The 14,598-nt window shown below is 55.4% G+C and overlaps 2 protein-coding genes across 6 annotated transcripts; one reads left to right on the plus strand and one right to left on the minus strand.

The window, feature by feature from the left end:
• The first annotated feature begins 6 nt into the window (after positions 1 to 6).
• Positions 7 to 8,478, plus strand: LOC122193227 (scaffold attachment factor B2-like). Of its 5 annotated transcripts, XM_042893957.1 has the most exons (14): positions 7 to 411; positions 756 to 856; positions 1,750 to 1,899; positions 2,020 to 2,120; positions 3,011 to 3,156; positions 3,511 to 3,599; positions 4,137 to 4,273; positions 4,836 to 5,126; positions 5,642 to 5,779; positions 6,432 to 6,471; positions 6,896 to 7,014; positions 7,499 to 7,611; positions 7,814 to 7,880; positions 8,092 to 8,478. In XM_042893957.1, the coding sequence occupies exons 1-14, from the start codon at positions 342 to 344 to the stop codon at positions 8,216 to 8,218; spliced, it is 1,689 nt and encodes a 562-aa protein (XP_042749891.1). In that variant the 5' UTR covers positions 7 to 341; the 3' UTR covers positions 8,219 to 8,478. The 5 variants fall into 5 exon arrangements, 4 of the variants coding, with proteins under 4 accessions (XP_042749891.1, XP_042749892.1, XP_042749893.1 ...); XR_006182844.1 differs by lacking the exon at positions 7,499 to 7,611 and having other exon boundaries at positions 8,092 to 8,107; XM_042893958.1 differs by lacking the exon at positions 2,020 to 2,120 and having other exon boundaries at positions 1,750 to 1,940.
• Positions 8,258 to 13,648, minus strand: MPND (MPN domain containing). The gene is made up of 13 exons (XM_042893961.1): positions 13,623 to 13,648; positions 13,228 to 13,471; positions 11,391 to 11,618; positions 10,659 to 10,809; positions 10,464 to 10,548; positions 10,290 to 10,386; positions 10,144 to 10,216; positions 10,003 to 10,079; positions 9,761 to 9,929; positions 9,621 to 9,691; positions 9,425 to 9,514; positions 8,999 to 9,091; positions 8,258 to 8,856 (listed from the first exon to the last, which is right to left on the minus strand). Exons 1-13 carry the CDS (start codon positions 13,646 to 13,648, stop codon positions 8,770 to 8,772), a joined length of 1,491 nt encoding a protein of 496 aa, XP_042749895.1. The 3' UTR covers positions 8,258 to 8,769.
• Positions 13,649 to 14,598: the final 950 nt, after the last annotated feature.

The raw sequence follows: 14,598 nt of genomic DNA on the forward strand, positions 1-14,598 counted from the left end.
GTTAAGTCCTTCAATTGGCCACCGCGCCTCTGAAATTGTAGCCTATTTGCTAAAGAATCGGTTTGATTTCTCCTTGTGCAGAATTGTCGTTGTTTGGTTAAGCGCAGAGGGTTTGATTTCTTTCCTTCCTCAACCTTCAAAGGTTGTTTTCTTAAATTACTCTGATTTCTGTCATCTGCAAAACAGCATTAATTGTCATCTTAAGTATACGAGTCCCATATTTCCAGTCACTCTTCTAAAAATTTGCAGAGGTACCTTTTATTTCAGAACTAATTGGTGCTGGTAGGTATAAAATTCTAGTGCACAACCTGAACTTGCTTTGTCTGATGCTTGGTTGAATAATGTGTTGTTTTGTCTTTAGCCCTGTGGAGGAGGACAAAGATACAAAGCAAGCCTCCAAAGATGAGAAAGGTAGGCTGTTTTCCTTCAAGAAATAAAAACATCAATTGAAAGGAGTTTGTTTTGTGTTAACTCTTAATATTTTGTCATTCTCTTCCAAGTGATTACAGTGTAAGGAGGCCTGTGTGTAGGTGAGAACTCCTTCAGGCTATTTGGATGTAGAGCTCTAAAGTTAATTGCTGAGGGCTGCAGTTTATGCTCTGGGTTTAAGTGGGAATGTTTTGGAAGCGGTGAAGTTGCCGTTGTGCTGGAAGAGGTTTGAGCAGGAGGGGAGAAAGCGGAGTTGTTTTCTCACTGTTGTGTTCTTGCTTAAAAGGTTGCAGGTCGGATTTTATGCTGTGTTTCTGTTCCCTCAGGCCGTGCTGGCAGCGGCTCTGGCAGAAATCTGTGGGTCAGCGGCCTCTCATCCTCCACGAGGGCAACGGACTTGAAGAATCTCTTCAGCAAGTATGGAAAGGTGCGTGGAGGGGGGGCAGGCTGACAGCGGACGTGTCTCATGGGGGGCCCTGGAAGTTCTGCTCACTTAGCTTCTGGTTTTTCTAATGGCTGCCTGGACTGAGCACTGAACTCCTCCTGCATTCTATTGAAACTGAAAGTAATAAATCTCATAAATAACGTTGTCTGGGATGGGACAAAAGGAAAGTAGTGGTTTTGGGGGGATCTCTGCTCAGCTGCTCTAAAATTAAGGCAGCTCTGGATGTGAGGGCAGCACTTACAAAGGGGAGCTCACTGCAAGGCCACCTCCCCTCCCTCCTGCCTCCCTGGTGTGATGTGGATGTTTGAGTCACTGGGCACGACTTGCCTGTAGGCATTTGGGGGTAGAGGCTGAGAGATGTCTCCTGAGGAAAGGCCGATGAATTAGGTTATTCTCCTGCTTGGGTATCTTTAAGTCAGCTCCCTGCTCAGCACCTCAAGGACCGATTTTGAGCGTGGGTTTTATGGTGGCATCTCTTTCAAGAGCTGAATCATCAAATCAGTCCCACAGCTCTGGGCTGCCAGTTGGCGACCCTGCACATGGCAGGGGGTTGGAACCAGATGAGCGTCGTGGTCCTTTGCAGCCCAGGCCATTCTGTGATCTCTTCGAAGGGTATTTTGTGCAGTCAAGCTTGGCTGAGGCACCTTTGGAACACTGTGGCCCAGCAGTGTGTGCCAGGTTACAATGAACCCATCTCTGAAGTGAGCTTAGCACTGCTGTCCTGGAGTGCCAGCAAAGCGTTGTGTGCCAAGAACGTTTCCTCTGCGTTAAAGCCGAGCTATCACCAGCAAACAGAGCTGCTCACACGGTTGATCAGAGCTAATTTACCCTTGTTTCTACAACCACGAGGGCTTTTTCTTCTTCTTCCCCTGCAGGTGGTTGGTGCAAAAGTGGTGACAAACGCTCGCAGTCCCGGCGCGCGCTGCTACGGCTTTGTGACCATGGCCTCGTCTGAGGAAGCCACCAAGTGCATCAATCACCTGCACAGGACAGAGCTGCACGGGAAGATGATTTCTGTGGAAAAGGTCGGCGGTAGCTCTCACGTGGCAGGATGTTGGAACGAAAGGTGGAATTTTAATGCCTGTGTTTTATTGTTTAAGAAAAAAAAAAAAAAACAAAAAAAACGCTTCTTGCTGAAATTCTAGGCCAAAAATGAACCGGCTGGGAAAAAGCCTTCAGACAGAAAGGAAGGCGAAGCGCGGAAGGAAAAAGACAGGCACCATTCTGCAGATTCCAAATCTGAGAAGTAAAGTGTTTTGTGTGTTTTGTTTTTTCTTTAATGTGTATTTTCCTGTGTTTAAAGACCGCTCCTTTGAAACGCAGCCGCGTCAGAAAAGGGGACAGGAATTGCAGTGAGTCTTGATTTGTTGCTTGCTGCATCTGGAGCGAGAGTCATACTGGAAAAATAGCCAGAAGTGCATCTTAATGGGCTCTCTGTTACAAAACAGGGGAGTTTCAGTGTTCTGTAACAAAACACACCAGCTGTGTGAGATCATGTCACAGCAACCAGTATTTTTTAATCAGAATTTTGTCCTCTCGTCTGGTTTGGATTTGTTCTGCTCGTTGCTGGTTGGACTAAATGGTTTTAGAATCATTAAGGCTTTATGACCACTATGACTGCGCTGACAAATCTTCCTGGTAACTGGTCTGTTTGCTGATAGGCCGAATGATGAGTAAGCAGTGCTCCTGTACTTTCTTTTCCACGTGCTCTTTTCCTTTTGAAAGAGGCATTTTGCTTTAATGCCTCATAAAGTCACCAAAGTCCTGCGAAGGAGCTGCAGGCTGAACTCCTTGTGTCAGATGCACAAGAATTTGTTTGAAAGTTTCTCTTGTGGAGCTCAGCCTGCAGCTGGGTGAGCCCTTCTCCCTGTGCCATGCATGAGCTGAGCTGCAGCGGAGATTTGTGTTTGTAGCACTCACTCTCCATCCTGAGAGGGGTCACATCTGTAGTCCCTGGCTTTCAGGCAGCCTTAGCTCAGTGGTGTTTGCTGCTCTGCAGCCCGTGCACAAGTGCAGCCTGGTGTGCTGTCGGTGCTCGGCAGCACAGAAGTGGCATTAGGATGCTTTTGTCTTCGGTAGGAGTGGTGACTGAGCACTTCTTGTCAGGTCTTCTATTAAAGCAAAGTTCGCCTGCAGGTCTGGTGGTGTTAAAAAGGAGGAGAAGGCCGACAAAAAAGACGATGGGAAGAAATCTGAGAAAGATTCAAAGGATGAGAAGGAAGGGAAAGAGAAAGAGGAGCAGAAGGCTGGAGCCTCCGATCGATCCAGGGCGAGCAAATCAGGTGTGTTGGCAGGTGCAGTGCTTGGAAGAGCTGGTGCAGTGTGAGCAGCTGTGGAGAGGTTTGTAGTTCATTAACTGTGGCAAAAGTGCGTGTTCTGCAGACATCAGCTGTGATTTGCTTTCTTGTAAACCTCCAGCTCTGCTTCACTGAGGCGTTAGCATAGATTCTGTGCCCTTTCCCCCAGCTTGCACGTGGTTGGCAGGCTGTTGTAAATGGTGATACGTTCTTGCACAAGTCGCCTAACAACCCTGGTAAAATAATATCCTGATATTATTGATATTATCCTGATTATTGGTATTATCCTGATATATCCATCTGCAGTAGTATTTATTCCTGTGTGCTTTTGTTTTCTAGCAAGTCGAGGAACTGAGAGGACAGTGGTGATGGATAAATCTAAAGGAGAACCCGTTATTAGTGTGAAAACATCTGCTTCCAAAGAGAGGGTAAGCAGGGCTTCGTGGGCACTTCTCTGTAAGAGCAGCTGTGAGTGACCCTACTGTATGAGGGCTGCAGGGTGTCCTGATCCTACCTGTGTGAGGGCTGCAGGGAGTTCTGCCTCCTGTGTGGGGAACTGTTGACCTGTGGCAGCGTTTTAGGAAGCGTTAAGGAGTCAGTTGCGCTGTGAAGGTAAATGCTGGTGCCTCACCTCGCAGTCATGCTGCTGGAGCTGAGGAAGTAGGAATGTAATTTGACAGTGGTGTTAAGATGATCCGTCTGCAGTGTGGTGCCCGCTGACCTTTGCAGTGCTATCACTTACCAGCAGCACAAGGCAGGCCATGTGCCTCTACTATTTGTGTGCACTTACACTCACCAGAAGCTCTGGCCAAATTCTGGGCACTTCTCCCTGCCTCCTGTGTGTGATTCCACGCCGTTCGCCTCCAGGAGGGCGGCAGCGTTCCAAGTCGAAACCAAGCAGGTGTTTTGCTTGGGAGTCATGGCTGGAAGCATTCAGCTAAACGTAATTCTTTGATTTGCCTCAGAGCACGAAGAGCCAGGACCGCAAATCTGAGAGCAAGGAGAAGCAGGACATCTTGTCGTTCGATAAAATCAAAGAGCAGCGCGAGCGCGAGCGGCAGCGGCAGAGAGAGCGCGAGATCCGGGAGACGGAGCGGCGGCGGTGAGTGCTGGGCTCTGCTCTGCAGCCCCAGCTGTGCTGCAGCCGGGTTCCCTGTGGGCCTTTCCACGACGATGGCTTGGCTCGCTCTGATGCTGAGCTGCTGTGCAGAGCTGGGAGGCTTTTCTGTACCCAAACCGGCCATCTCTAAGCTTGTGCTTCTGAGAGGCTGTTGTGGGCGATGGCTTCTGTGGGCACCCCCAGCTCACGCGTTGTGCTGAGGCAGAGCTGAATGCTCGTAATGCTTGTGTTCTGCCTGAAAGTTTTGACGTGTCTCCTAAATCCTTCAGTTGTTGGAGCTCTGTGCTGCCACGCTGTGCTCTACCAAAACTTTCTCGGCCCATCTTAGAGCAGGTGCTGCCTTACTGATGTGGAATGCTTAACTCCCTTTGGGCTCCTATTAAGCAGCTTTGGTTGGGTTGAGAAGAAACAGTTTGTATTTAATCACAGTGAGAAAAACATAACTTCTGTTTTCAAAGGTGAACTAATAGGAGCACCAAAAACAAGCAATAAAGCCTCAACTGGAGATAATTGACTGAAAAACAAATGTCTCCTTTTCAATTAGAGAGAGAGAAAGGCGAGAGAGAGAGCAGCGCCTTCAGGCCATGCACGAGAGGGACGAAAGGCAGAGGCTGCAGAGGGAGAGGGAGAGACTCGAATTTCAAAGGCAGCGTCTGGACAGAGAGCGCTTGGAGAGGGAGAGATTGGAGAGGGAAAGGATGCACATCGAGCAGGAGAGGAGGAGAGAGCAGGAACGGATCCAGAGGGAGAGGGAGGAGCTGCGGCGCCAGCAGGAGCAGCTGCGCTACGAGCAGGAGCGGCGCTCAGCGATGAGGAGGCCCTACGATGATGGCAGGTAACTGCAGTGGGACACCAGGCTCTGGCCACGTCTGCCTGCAGATGTGCTGTTCTGGAGGATGCAGGAGAGCGGTGTCAGGTGTGCTGGAGGAGTTTAGGTTGGAAATGAAGCAGAATTTCTTTGTGAAGAGGGTGGTCGGTAGTCAGGTGTTGGAACGGCTGCCCAGGGTGGAGTCCCTGTCCCTGTGGGTATTTGGGACGTGTGGGAATGGCACTGGGGGACGTGGCTCAGTGATGCACCCGTTAGGTTGTGCTGATGGTTGCACTGCATCTTGAAGATCTTCAACTTTGGATGGTTCTGGGAATCTAAACTGTAAAGCTGGGGGGCCAGCAGGAGGGGCTTGTTCTCATGTCTGCTCCTGCTGAGGGTCTGCTTTTTGGGGTGGTGTCCTGAGGCCTCAATTACAAATCAGAAATAACTCTAGAATGGTGGGATTGCGTGCGGTTTGATCCCAAGGTCTCACTCGAGATGAAGAAAGGAGCTCCGTACGAGGTTGGCTTCCTTCCTTGCAGGCGAGATGATCCGTACTGGCCAGAGGCGAAGCGGGTGGCGCTGGACGACAGATACCACTCCGAGTTTGTGCGCCAGGACCGCTTCCACGACTTCGACCACAGGGATCGCGGCCGGTACCAGGATCATTCCTTGGACAGGTCAGCACGAGGCACAGGTTCTTCTCCCCATACCCTGAAGGAAACTCGGTGTCTTTCTGCCTCACTCGTGGCTTGAGCAGTGCTGAAAACAGATGAGCCTCGTGCTTTTCTTGCATCTGATCCCATGCGTGCTTGCAGCGCTGTACCCCCCAGCTCAGCTGTGCTGAGGGCAGTCCTGCAGTCCTCAAGGTGTATGGAGGTGTGATTTGTGAATCCAGGCTAATTAATCCAAGATGTCACGCCTTCCTTTTGCTGCAATGCTTTCCCTGCTCCTTGGCAGCGCAGCTTACGCTGACTTTAGCTCCACAGTCTGCAGAAGTGCTCTGTGCAGTGTGGGCACTTTGGGCTGCTCTCAGAGGAGCTGTGGGAGGAGCTGTGCCACTTCTGCTTGTAACTCATTTCTGTGCTGGTAGGTTCACTCTGTTCTTCCTTGGCTCCAGGTCTGCCCTCGTCCTGCTGGCCATCACTCAGTGTCACCTGAATTACTCATTGCTCTGAGCCTTCCTTTGGTCTCTTTGTAAGACATCAAAACTCCTTTCAGTATGTTACAGCTGGACAGATGCTGGCTTCTCAGACTTACAGCCTTCCAAACGCAAAGGTGCTGCTTATGGATTACGACTGTTGGCTTAACTGAAACTTTTTTTCTTTCCAGAAGAGAAGGTTCAAGAGGAATCCCAGACAGAGACGGGCAGGTGGGTGGCATCCACATCATGGCTTCATTTCACACCAAGGGCAAAGCAGGAGCAGCACGCTGCTACCTGTCCTCAACTGGAGCTGCTGGCATTAAGGCGTCTGTCTGTCAGCGCTGGGGCCGGGGGGCGGCGCGTGGTGATGGATTCCTGCCTCAAAGCCCTGCGATGCAGCAGCTGGGGGGGGGGGGGGGGTCCCTTCTCTAACACTGGTGCAGAAAGAGACGTTCTGCCAAAAGCCGGCACCCACCTGCAAGTGGGGCTGTGAAACCAAACCGGAGCCAAGCGCACAAAGCGCAGCAGCAGAACGTGGGGCAGCTGCCGCTTTGCTTTGTGGAGCCGAGCGGCACAGCGCCCTGTGCAGAGCTGTGTGCTGCTGCTGGGGAAGGGGGGAGCCGGCGCTGTGACCGCCCCGCTTGCCTTGCAGCATTACCCCGACGAGCGGCACGGCCCCGAGCGGCACCCGCGGGAATCCCGTGATGGTTGGGGCGGTTATGGGTCGGAGCGGAGGATGAACGAAGGCAGAGGGATTCCCCCACCCACCCGGTTAGTGCTCCGGTGCCAGGCTGCGGCGGCGCTTCATCCTCGCGTGGGTAAAACAAGGGTGTGGGTGGGAGCGTGGTGCGAGGCCTTCCTCCTGATGGGTCCTTTGAGCCTCTGCTCGGGATGCGCCAGGGATTTAGGGGTGAGGAGGGGCTCTGTAAGCAGCTCCCCTTCCCAGGTGAGGCTTGGTGCTGTTAGCTGCCCCGGGCAGAGCAGCACTCCTAGCTAGAACTCGGCATTCAGCAGATGGAGGTGATGGGGGGAGCTGAGCATGCTGGTGGTTTCTGTGCAAGTCAGCAGCCGGGCTGGATGCGTCCCAGCAGCGTGGGGCTGAGTGCAGGCACACCGACAGGGAGCAGGGGTTGGCTGGCTGGTTGCATCTCGCCCGCTCTGTGCTCCACCCAGCACGTGGGGCTGTGCAGGTAGCGCCTCCTGCGCTGCTGCAGCGATAAGGGGCGCCTAGAAGATTCTCTTTTATTTTTTTAAGAGATGGACGTGACTGGGGAGATCATGGTCGAAAGTTAGAGGGGCATCAAGATCGTTCATGGCAGGGCAGTGTGGCTGGAGGAGTGATGGGACGGGATCATGAGAGATGGCAAGGTACACTTGCTGCTTCCCAGTGTGATCGTGGTCTTTCTATCAATGACTGCTGCTGAACTTGTGGTGGTAATTAAAGCCTGCAGACCTTCACAGCATTACCGAGAAAGCAAATCAAACTGGGGACGATCTGGCTTTTCTGTTAGGGCAACACGAAGGCCTTTTCTCCTCCCCCCACCGCTGCTTTCTCTCGTTCTGTGCTCAGGTGGTGATCGAGGCACGCCTGGTCAGCAGGGACCAGGCCACGCGACGCACCGCGGCGGGATGGCAGGGTAAGGAGCTTCACCTGGGTACCAACAGGCCTGAACCAAAGCAAAATGCCGCGTGCAAAGTGCAAAGGCACGCTTTGAGATCCAACTCGAGTATGGATTTGCAAATAGGAGGGGAAAAAAAAAGCCCAGGCAGAATCAAATGGCTGTTGGGAGACGTGCGGCCGCCTCTTGCTTCCCGTCCCGTTCCCAGCCTGTCTGCTCTCCCTTGTAGGCGTGGAGGATTCACGCAGGGCCCAAACCACAGCCAGGTGGCACCGAGTGCTGCAGTGCAGGGGGGGTTTGCAGGCCAGGAGCGGGGACACAGAGCGACCGAGCCGCGCTTCGCCCGCCGCTACTGAGAGCGCTTTAATACACAGATCTATAGACAGAAAAATCTATTTTTAATACAAAACGCCAATGGGGGTGAGTTTTATTGAGCAACTTGAATTTGTGATGACGAAAAAGCGAGACTGCTGCCACATCGTAGCCAAATGCTCTATCAGTTCAGCTGATTGGTTTCCTTTCTTTGTTATGAACGTGTTCTTGGTCGGCATTGAAGTTTCTGTTAGTGAAACATTCCATTTTTCCAGAACAATAAAAGCAGTTGATGGTGAACAAACGCTTCCTTCTTCCCGGGGTCTTTGGCAGCCTGGCTGTGGAATCGAGACAAGTTCTGCTTTTGGCCCTGAGGGCAGCTGTGGGGCAGAGAGCCGCGTGTGTGGGGAAGAGGTGAGACTGGGATTCCTCCTTTATTTCTCCGTGCTCTGTTACACTGCGGAGCCTTGGGCCCCCAGGAGCCCCGCTGCCCTGTGCCCCCAGGTGCTGCCTCCGGTCCTTCCGTCGGCTTCCCAGGGCGATGCTGCGTCCATGCGGTGCTGCTTGCAGCCCCTGCTCCCATTGCAGCTCCTGCTCAGCTGCTGTAGCTCAGCAGGCCGTAGATCTGCTCCAGGATGTGGGCAAAGCTCTGGTCCTTGGGGCTGCGAGAGGCCAGGGAGCCCTGCGGAGAGGAACGCAGCTCTGCTCGCCAGGCTCACCCTGTGCACTCTGCTCTGCCCTGCACCGGGGTGGAGTAAAACCCAATTAACAGCTCTGGGAGGAGCAGGAAGGGTAGAGCTGAGCTCCCAGGAAGCACTGCCCACCTTCAGCTTATCCAGGTAGGTCTGGTCCTGGCTCCACAGCTCCTGGAACTTCACCAGGTCCGGGGCTCCTTTGTAGAACTCCACCAGCAGCGTCTGGGGATGGGGGCAGGGGGCTGCAGTGGGGCTCAGTGCTCCTTCCCCAGACCCCCAGAGCAAACAAGGATAGAGGAGAGATCGTCCCCAAAGCCGGGACGGGTGGCAGGGGCACAGCCTGGGTTTGGGGGTGAGGGACTGAACAGGTTGCCCAAGGAGGCTGTGGATGCCCCAGCCCTGCAGGCATTCAAGGCCAGGCTGGATGTGGCTCTGGGCAGCCTGGGCTGCTGGTTGGCGACCTGCACACAGCAGGGGTTGGAACTGATGAGCATTGTGCTCCTTTGCAACCCAGGCCATTCTGTGGTTGTATGACAGCTCCTGCCCCACGCTCACCATCTCCTGCAGGACGTCGTTGGTGAGGAAGCCATCTTGGATGTAGGCCACCTCCACATCCATGGGGATGCCGTAGTCGTTGGGCCGTTGCTGGATGAGAGGAGAGTGGGGTCACCCTGGGGGGTCACCTATGGGGTCACCCATCTGTCACTGCACTGGGCCCCCCCCCCCTGAGGAGGCGATGGGAGTCGCTCACCTCAGGCGGTGGCATCACCCAGAAGGGCGCAATCTTGGACTCCACACCGGGGTTACCAGCATAGTAGGGCCCTGGGAGTAGAGATGGGGCTGATGTGGGGGGGGCTGCCGCCCTGTGCCCCCCCAGGGGTGTCTGCTTACCGCAGATGAGGGCCAGGCAGGGCTGGAAGCCGTTGCCGCTGCCCTGCAGTTTGAGCTGGTAATCCATCTGCGCGTCAATGTCGTGCAGGGAGGGCAGCGCGGGGCCGAAGGGGTGGCTGTGGTACCAACCCACCAACGACAGCCCCCGCAGGAACAGGCTCTGGCAGATCTGGGGGGCGAGGATCACGTCGAACCCCCCCCATCATGGGGGGCACCCGGGGGACGACGGGGCCTCATGTTACCTCCTCCTCCACGGCACCCGCGGTCTCAGCATCGCCCAGGCGGCTCCGGCATGGGAACGCGCGCAGCACCGTCAGCACTGCAGGGACATGGGGGTGGGTGGCAGCGCCAGGGGCTGTTCCCCCCTGTCCCCCATTGCCTACGCTGTGTGTTGGTGTCCCAGCGGCCTCCCAGATAGCCCACGACTTCACTGCGTGTCAGGTGGCTGTGGAAATCCTAAAGGAAAAAGGAATGGGCCGAGGGGATCCTAAAAGGGATCCTAAGATCCCAGCAGGGGAAGGGGACACACCAGCAGCAGGAGGACGTTGCTGGAGATGGCCACGTTGAAGGGCTGGAACTTGTTAATGGCGGCGAAGGACGTCACCTCCACCAGGGTCTGTGGGTTCCTGCAACAGACACAGCCCCGCTCCCCCCGGCCCTCCCCACCCCGAGGGCTGACCGAGGTGAGGCTGGGGGTCCCTACCTGGCTGCATCGCGTGTGCCCAGCATGCAATAGCGGACGGGCGCCCGGCTTTTGCTCTCCGGCCTCCTCACCGGGGGGGTGGGCTCTGTACAGCAGTGCACGGCCCCCCCGTTACAGCCATCACGGCCCCATGGCCACCACCGTAACCCCGTTACCATCCGCTGCAACCCCCTTCCTGCCACCATTACCCCTCACCCTGCTCTGCTGTGCCGCGGCCCGGCAGCTTCTTGCTCTTCTCCTCCATTCTCTTGGTGGCTGCTGGCTCCGGTGCGGGCGTTCGGCCGTCCCCAGCCTCCTCCTCTTCCTCTTCGGGCAGCTCATCCTCCTCGCCTTCACTGGGCAGAGCCTGGGGCAGAGCACCAGGAGGGGCTGAGGGCCGTGCCCACCCCCAGGGCCCCACGGGGAACCTCCACGGTGACATGGATGGGGGACCCCCGTGGGAGCACCCTGAGGCTCAAGGGCATTTCCTTGGGGACACCGAGGGGGACATCCCAGACCCATTCCCAGGGACACCAATGGGGACCTGAGACACCTCTGTAGGGACATCCACAGAGACCTTAGGCATCTCCCGAGGACACCAAAACGGACCTCCTTGGGGACACCTATGGGGACACCCATGGAGACCTGATGCACCTCCTTGGGGAAACCCACAGAGAAACCCCAGGCCCTGGGACACCCCAAGACTTCACCTTGAGGACCCCCATGGGGACCCCTTGAAACACCTCCCCAGTCCCCAGGACGCCTGTTGGGGGACACCCACGGGGACACCCAGGTCTGTCCCTGGGGACACCAACCCGAACCCGAGGCACTGGGGACACCCCAGCGGAGATCCTTGGAGTCACCACAGGAACCCCCCCGAGTCCCCTCCTCAGGGACACCCACGGGGACACGCCAGGCCCCTCCTTGGGGACGCCTCCGGGTTCCCACCTCATCGCTGGGCGCGTGGGGCTGGTGGCGCCGCAGCCATGCAGCCTTGTACTGATCCAGGCGCTGCCCCTTGTAGCGCACGGAGGCCCAACCGCAGCCCGACTTCTTGGCAGGGTTCACCAGGCGCTTGCAGTGCGTGGCCCAGGCGCTGGGTGAGCCGAACACCTGCCCCGTCTCCTGCCACGTGATGGCCCCGTCCGCACCCAGGTCCCCCACGAACTTCTTGCCCTGGGAGCAGCGGGGAGGGCTGATATGGACCGTGTCCCCATCCGTGTCCCCATGTGTCCCCACCCGTGTCCTCACTCATGTTCCCATCTATGTCCCCAACTACATCCCCATCCATGTCTTCACCTGTGCCCCCATCTGTGTCCCCATCCGTCTCCCCAGCCATGTCCCCCTCCGTGTCCCTCCCCATCTGTCTCCATCCCTGTTCCCAACTGTATCCTCACCCATGTCCCTATCCCTGTCCCTATCCCTGTCCCCATCCCTGTCCCCATCTGTGTCCTCACCCATGTCCTCATCCGTGTCCCCATCCATGTCCTTATCACCATGTTTCCATCCATGCCCACACCAATGTCCCCATCCATGTCCCCATTGCCGTATCCACCCATGTCCTCATCTGTGTCCCCATCACCACTGTCCCCATTCATTTCCCCACCTACATCTCCATCCACAGCCCCACTGCCACGTCCCCATACGTGTCATAGAATCACGACCCCATCCATGTCCCCATCCATGTCCCCATTGCCGTATCCACCCATGTCCTCATCTGTGTCCCCATCACCATTGTCCCCATTCATTTCCCCACCTACATCTCCATCCACAGCCCCACTGCCACATCCCCATACATGTCATAGAATCACGACCCCGTCCATGTCCCCATCCATGTCCCTACCACGTCTCAATCCATACCCAACATCTATGGCCCCATCCATGTCCCATGTCCCCATCCTTGTGTCCCCATCCATGTCCCCACCCACGTCCTTGTCACCACATCTCCCATCCATACCCACACCAATGTCCCCATCCATGTCCCCATTGCCATGTCCCCATCCACGTCCCGATCACTACATCTCAATCCATACCCAACATCCATGTCCCATGTCCTCAACAATATCCCCATCATCATGTCCCCATCCATGTCCCCACCCGTGTCTTCATCCATTTCCCCATCCACATCCCCATCAGTGTCCCATTCAATGTTCCCATCCATGTCCCCATCCCTGTCCCTAACTGTGTCCCCATCCATGTCCCCATCCGCATCCCTATCACCACGTCTCAATCCATACCCAACATCTATGTTCATGCCCCTATTCCCATCCATGTCTCATGTCCTCATCAATGTCCCCATCACCATGTCCCCATCCATGTTCCCATCAGTGTCCCCAACTGTGTCCTCATCTGTCTTCATCCATGTCCTTGTCACCATGTCTCCATCCATACCCACACCAATGTCCCCGTCCATGTCCCCACTGCCATGTCCTCATCCATGTCCCCATCACCATTGTCCCCATTCATTTCCCCACCTACATCCTCATCCACGGCCCCACTGCCATGGTCCCATCCACACCCCATGTCCTCAACAATGTCCCCATCACCACATCCCCACCATGTCTTCATCTACATCCCCATCAGTGTCCCATTCAATGTCCCCATCCACGTCCCGATCACAACGTCTCAATCCATACCCAACATCCATGTCCCCATCCACGTCCCGTGTCCTCAACAATATCCCCATCATCCTGTCCCGATCCGTGTCCCCATCCACACCCCCATCGGTGTCCCATCCACATCTCCATCCCCACATCCCCACCTCCCCCGTCCCCGCTGCCCTCACCAGGTAGTAGATGGACAGGACCCCCCGCCCTGCTTCCAGCAGCCCATCACGCAGCAGCACGCGCAGAGTGATGCCCCGACGTGTCAGCACAGCCCCCCGGGGTCCCCCCGCTGCCCTGGCCCCACTGTCAGGTTCCGGCTCAGCCTCATCCAGCCCCGGCTCCAGCTCATCCTCCTCCTCCTCTGCGCACTCATCCCCGCTTGGGGAGGCGGCCGCCAGAGCTGTGGGGTGGCGGGGACAGAGCCTGCGTCACCCCCAAGGCAAGTGGGGGAACCCCAGCTCTTGGGACAGAGCCTTTGGGTGACCCCAACCATGGGGGGGAAATGGGGACGTTGGGGGTGTGAACATAGAGGGGATGAGAGGGGATGTGGGGATATGGGGGACACAGGGGGTACAGGGGAATACAGGGGGACAGCAACATGGGGATATGGGGATTTGGGGACATAGGGATGTAGGATGATGGAGATATGGGGGTGTGAGGATGTAAGGAAATGAGGATAAAGGGGTGTGGGGATATGGGATGCAGGGACACAGGGACACGGGGATGTGGGACACAGGGACATGAGGATACAGGGATATGGGGACATGATACAGGGGTATGGGGTGATGAGGGGATATGGGGACACGAGGATACGGGGACGTGGGGACACAGCGACTGGGGAAATGGGGCTATGAGGGCATGGGGACACGGGGACATGGGGATGTGGGGGTATGGGGATATATGGGGATATGGGGATATATGGGATATATGGGATATATGGGATATATGGGATATATGGGATGATATATGGGGATATATGGGATATATGGGATATACGGGATATATGGGATGATATATGGGGATATATGGGATATATGGGATATACGGGATATATGGGATGATATATGGGGATATATGGGATGGTATATGGGATGGTATATGGGATGATATATGGGAATATGGGGATATATGGGATATATGGGGGGATATGGGGGAATATGGGGATACATGGGGATATATGGGGGGATATGGGGGGATATGGGGGGATATGGGGAGATACGGGATATATAGGATATATAGTATATATGGGGATATATGGCATATATGGGGAGATATGGGAATATATGGGATATATGAGGATATATGGAGATATGGGGATATATGGGGACACAGGGATATATGAGGATATGGGGATATGGGGATATATGGGATATATGGGATATACGGGATATATGGGGTGATATATGGGGAGGGATATATGGGATGATATATGGGACGATATACGGGGATATGGGGATACAGGGACGGCACACACGAGGCTGACGGGCGGCGCGGGTGGGGACGCAGGGATTTGGTGGGGGGACACAGCGAGGGGCAGCCCCTCCCCCCCC

This window comes from Lagopus leucura, unplaced genomic scaffold (assembly GCF_019238085.1).
Source record: "Lagopus leucura isolate 7727_CA_CO unplaced genomic scaffold, USGS_WTPT01 145-3_obj-0_obj, whole genome shotgun sequence".
NCBI lineage: Eukaryota > Metazoa > Chordata > Aves > Galliformes > Phasianidae > Lagopus > Lagopus leucura.

Coding starts and splice junctions, on each gene's coding strand:
- LOC122193227 (XM_042893957.1), top strand. CDS start 342: ATGTGTTGTTTTGTCTTTAGCCCTGTGGAGGAGGACAAAGATACAAAG. Junction 857..1,749: donor TCTTCAGCAAGTATGGAAAG/GTGCGTGGAGGG, acceptor CTTCCCCTGCAG/GTGGTTGGTGCAAAAGTGGT. Junction 3,600..4,136: donor CATCTGCTTCCAAAGAGAGG/GTAAGCAGGGCT, acceptor GATTTGCCTCAG/AGCACGAAGAGCCAGGACCG.
- MPND (XM_042893961.1), bottom strand. CDS start 13,648: ATGTTGCTGTCCCCCTGTATTCCCCT. Junction 10,217..10,289: donor GCAACGTCCTCCTGCTGCTG/GTGTGTCCCCTT, acceptor TTTTTCCTTTAG/GATTTCCACAGCCACCTGAC. Junction 10,080..10,143: donor CTGGGACACCAACACACAGC/GTAGGCAATGGG, acceptor ATGTCCCTGCAG/TGCTGACGGTGCTGCGCGCG.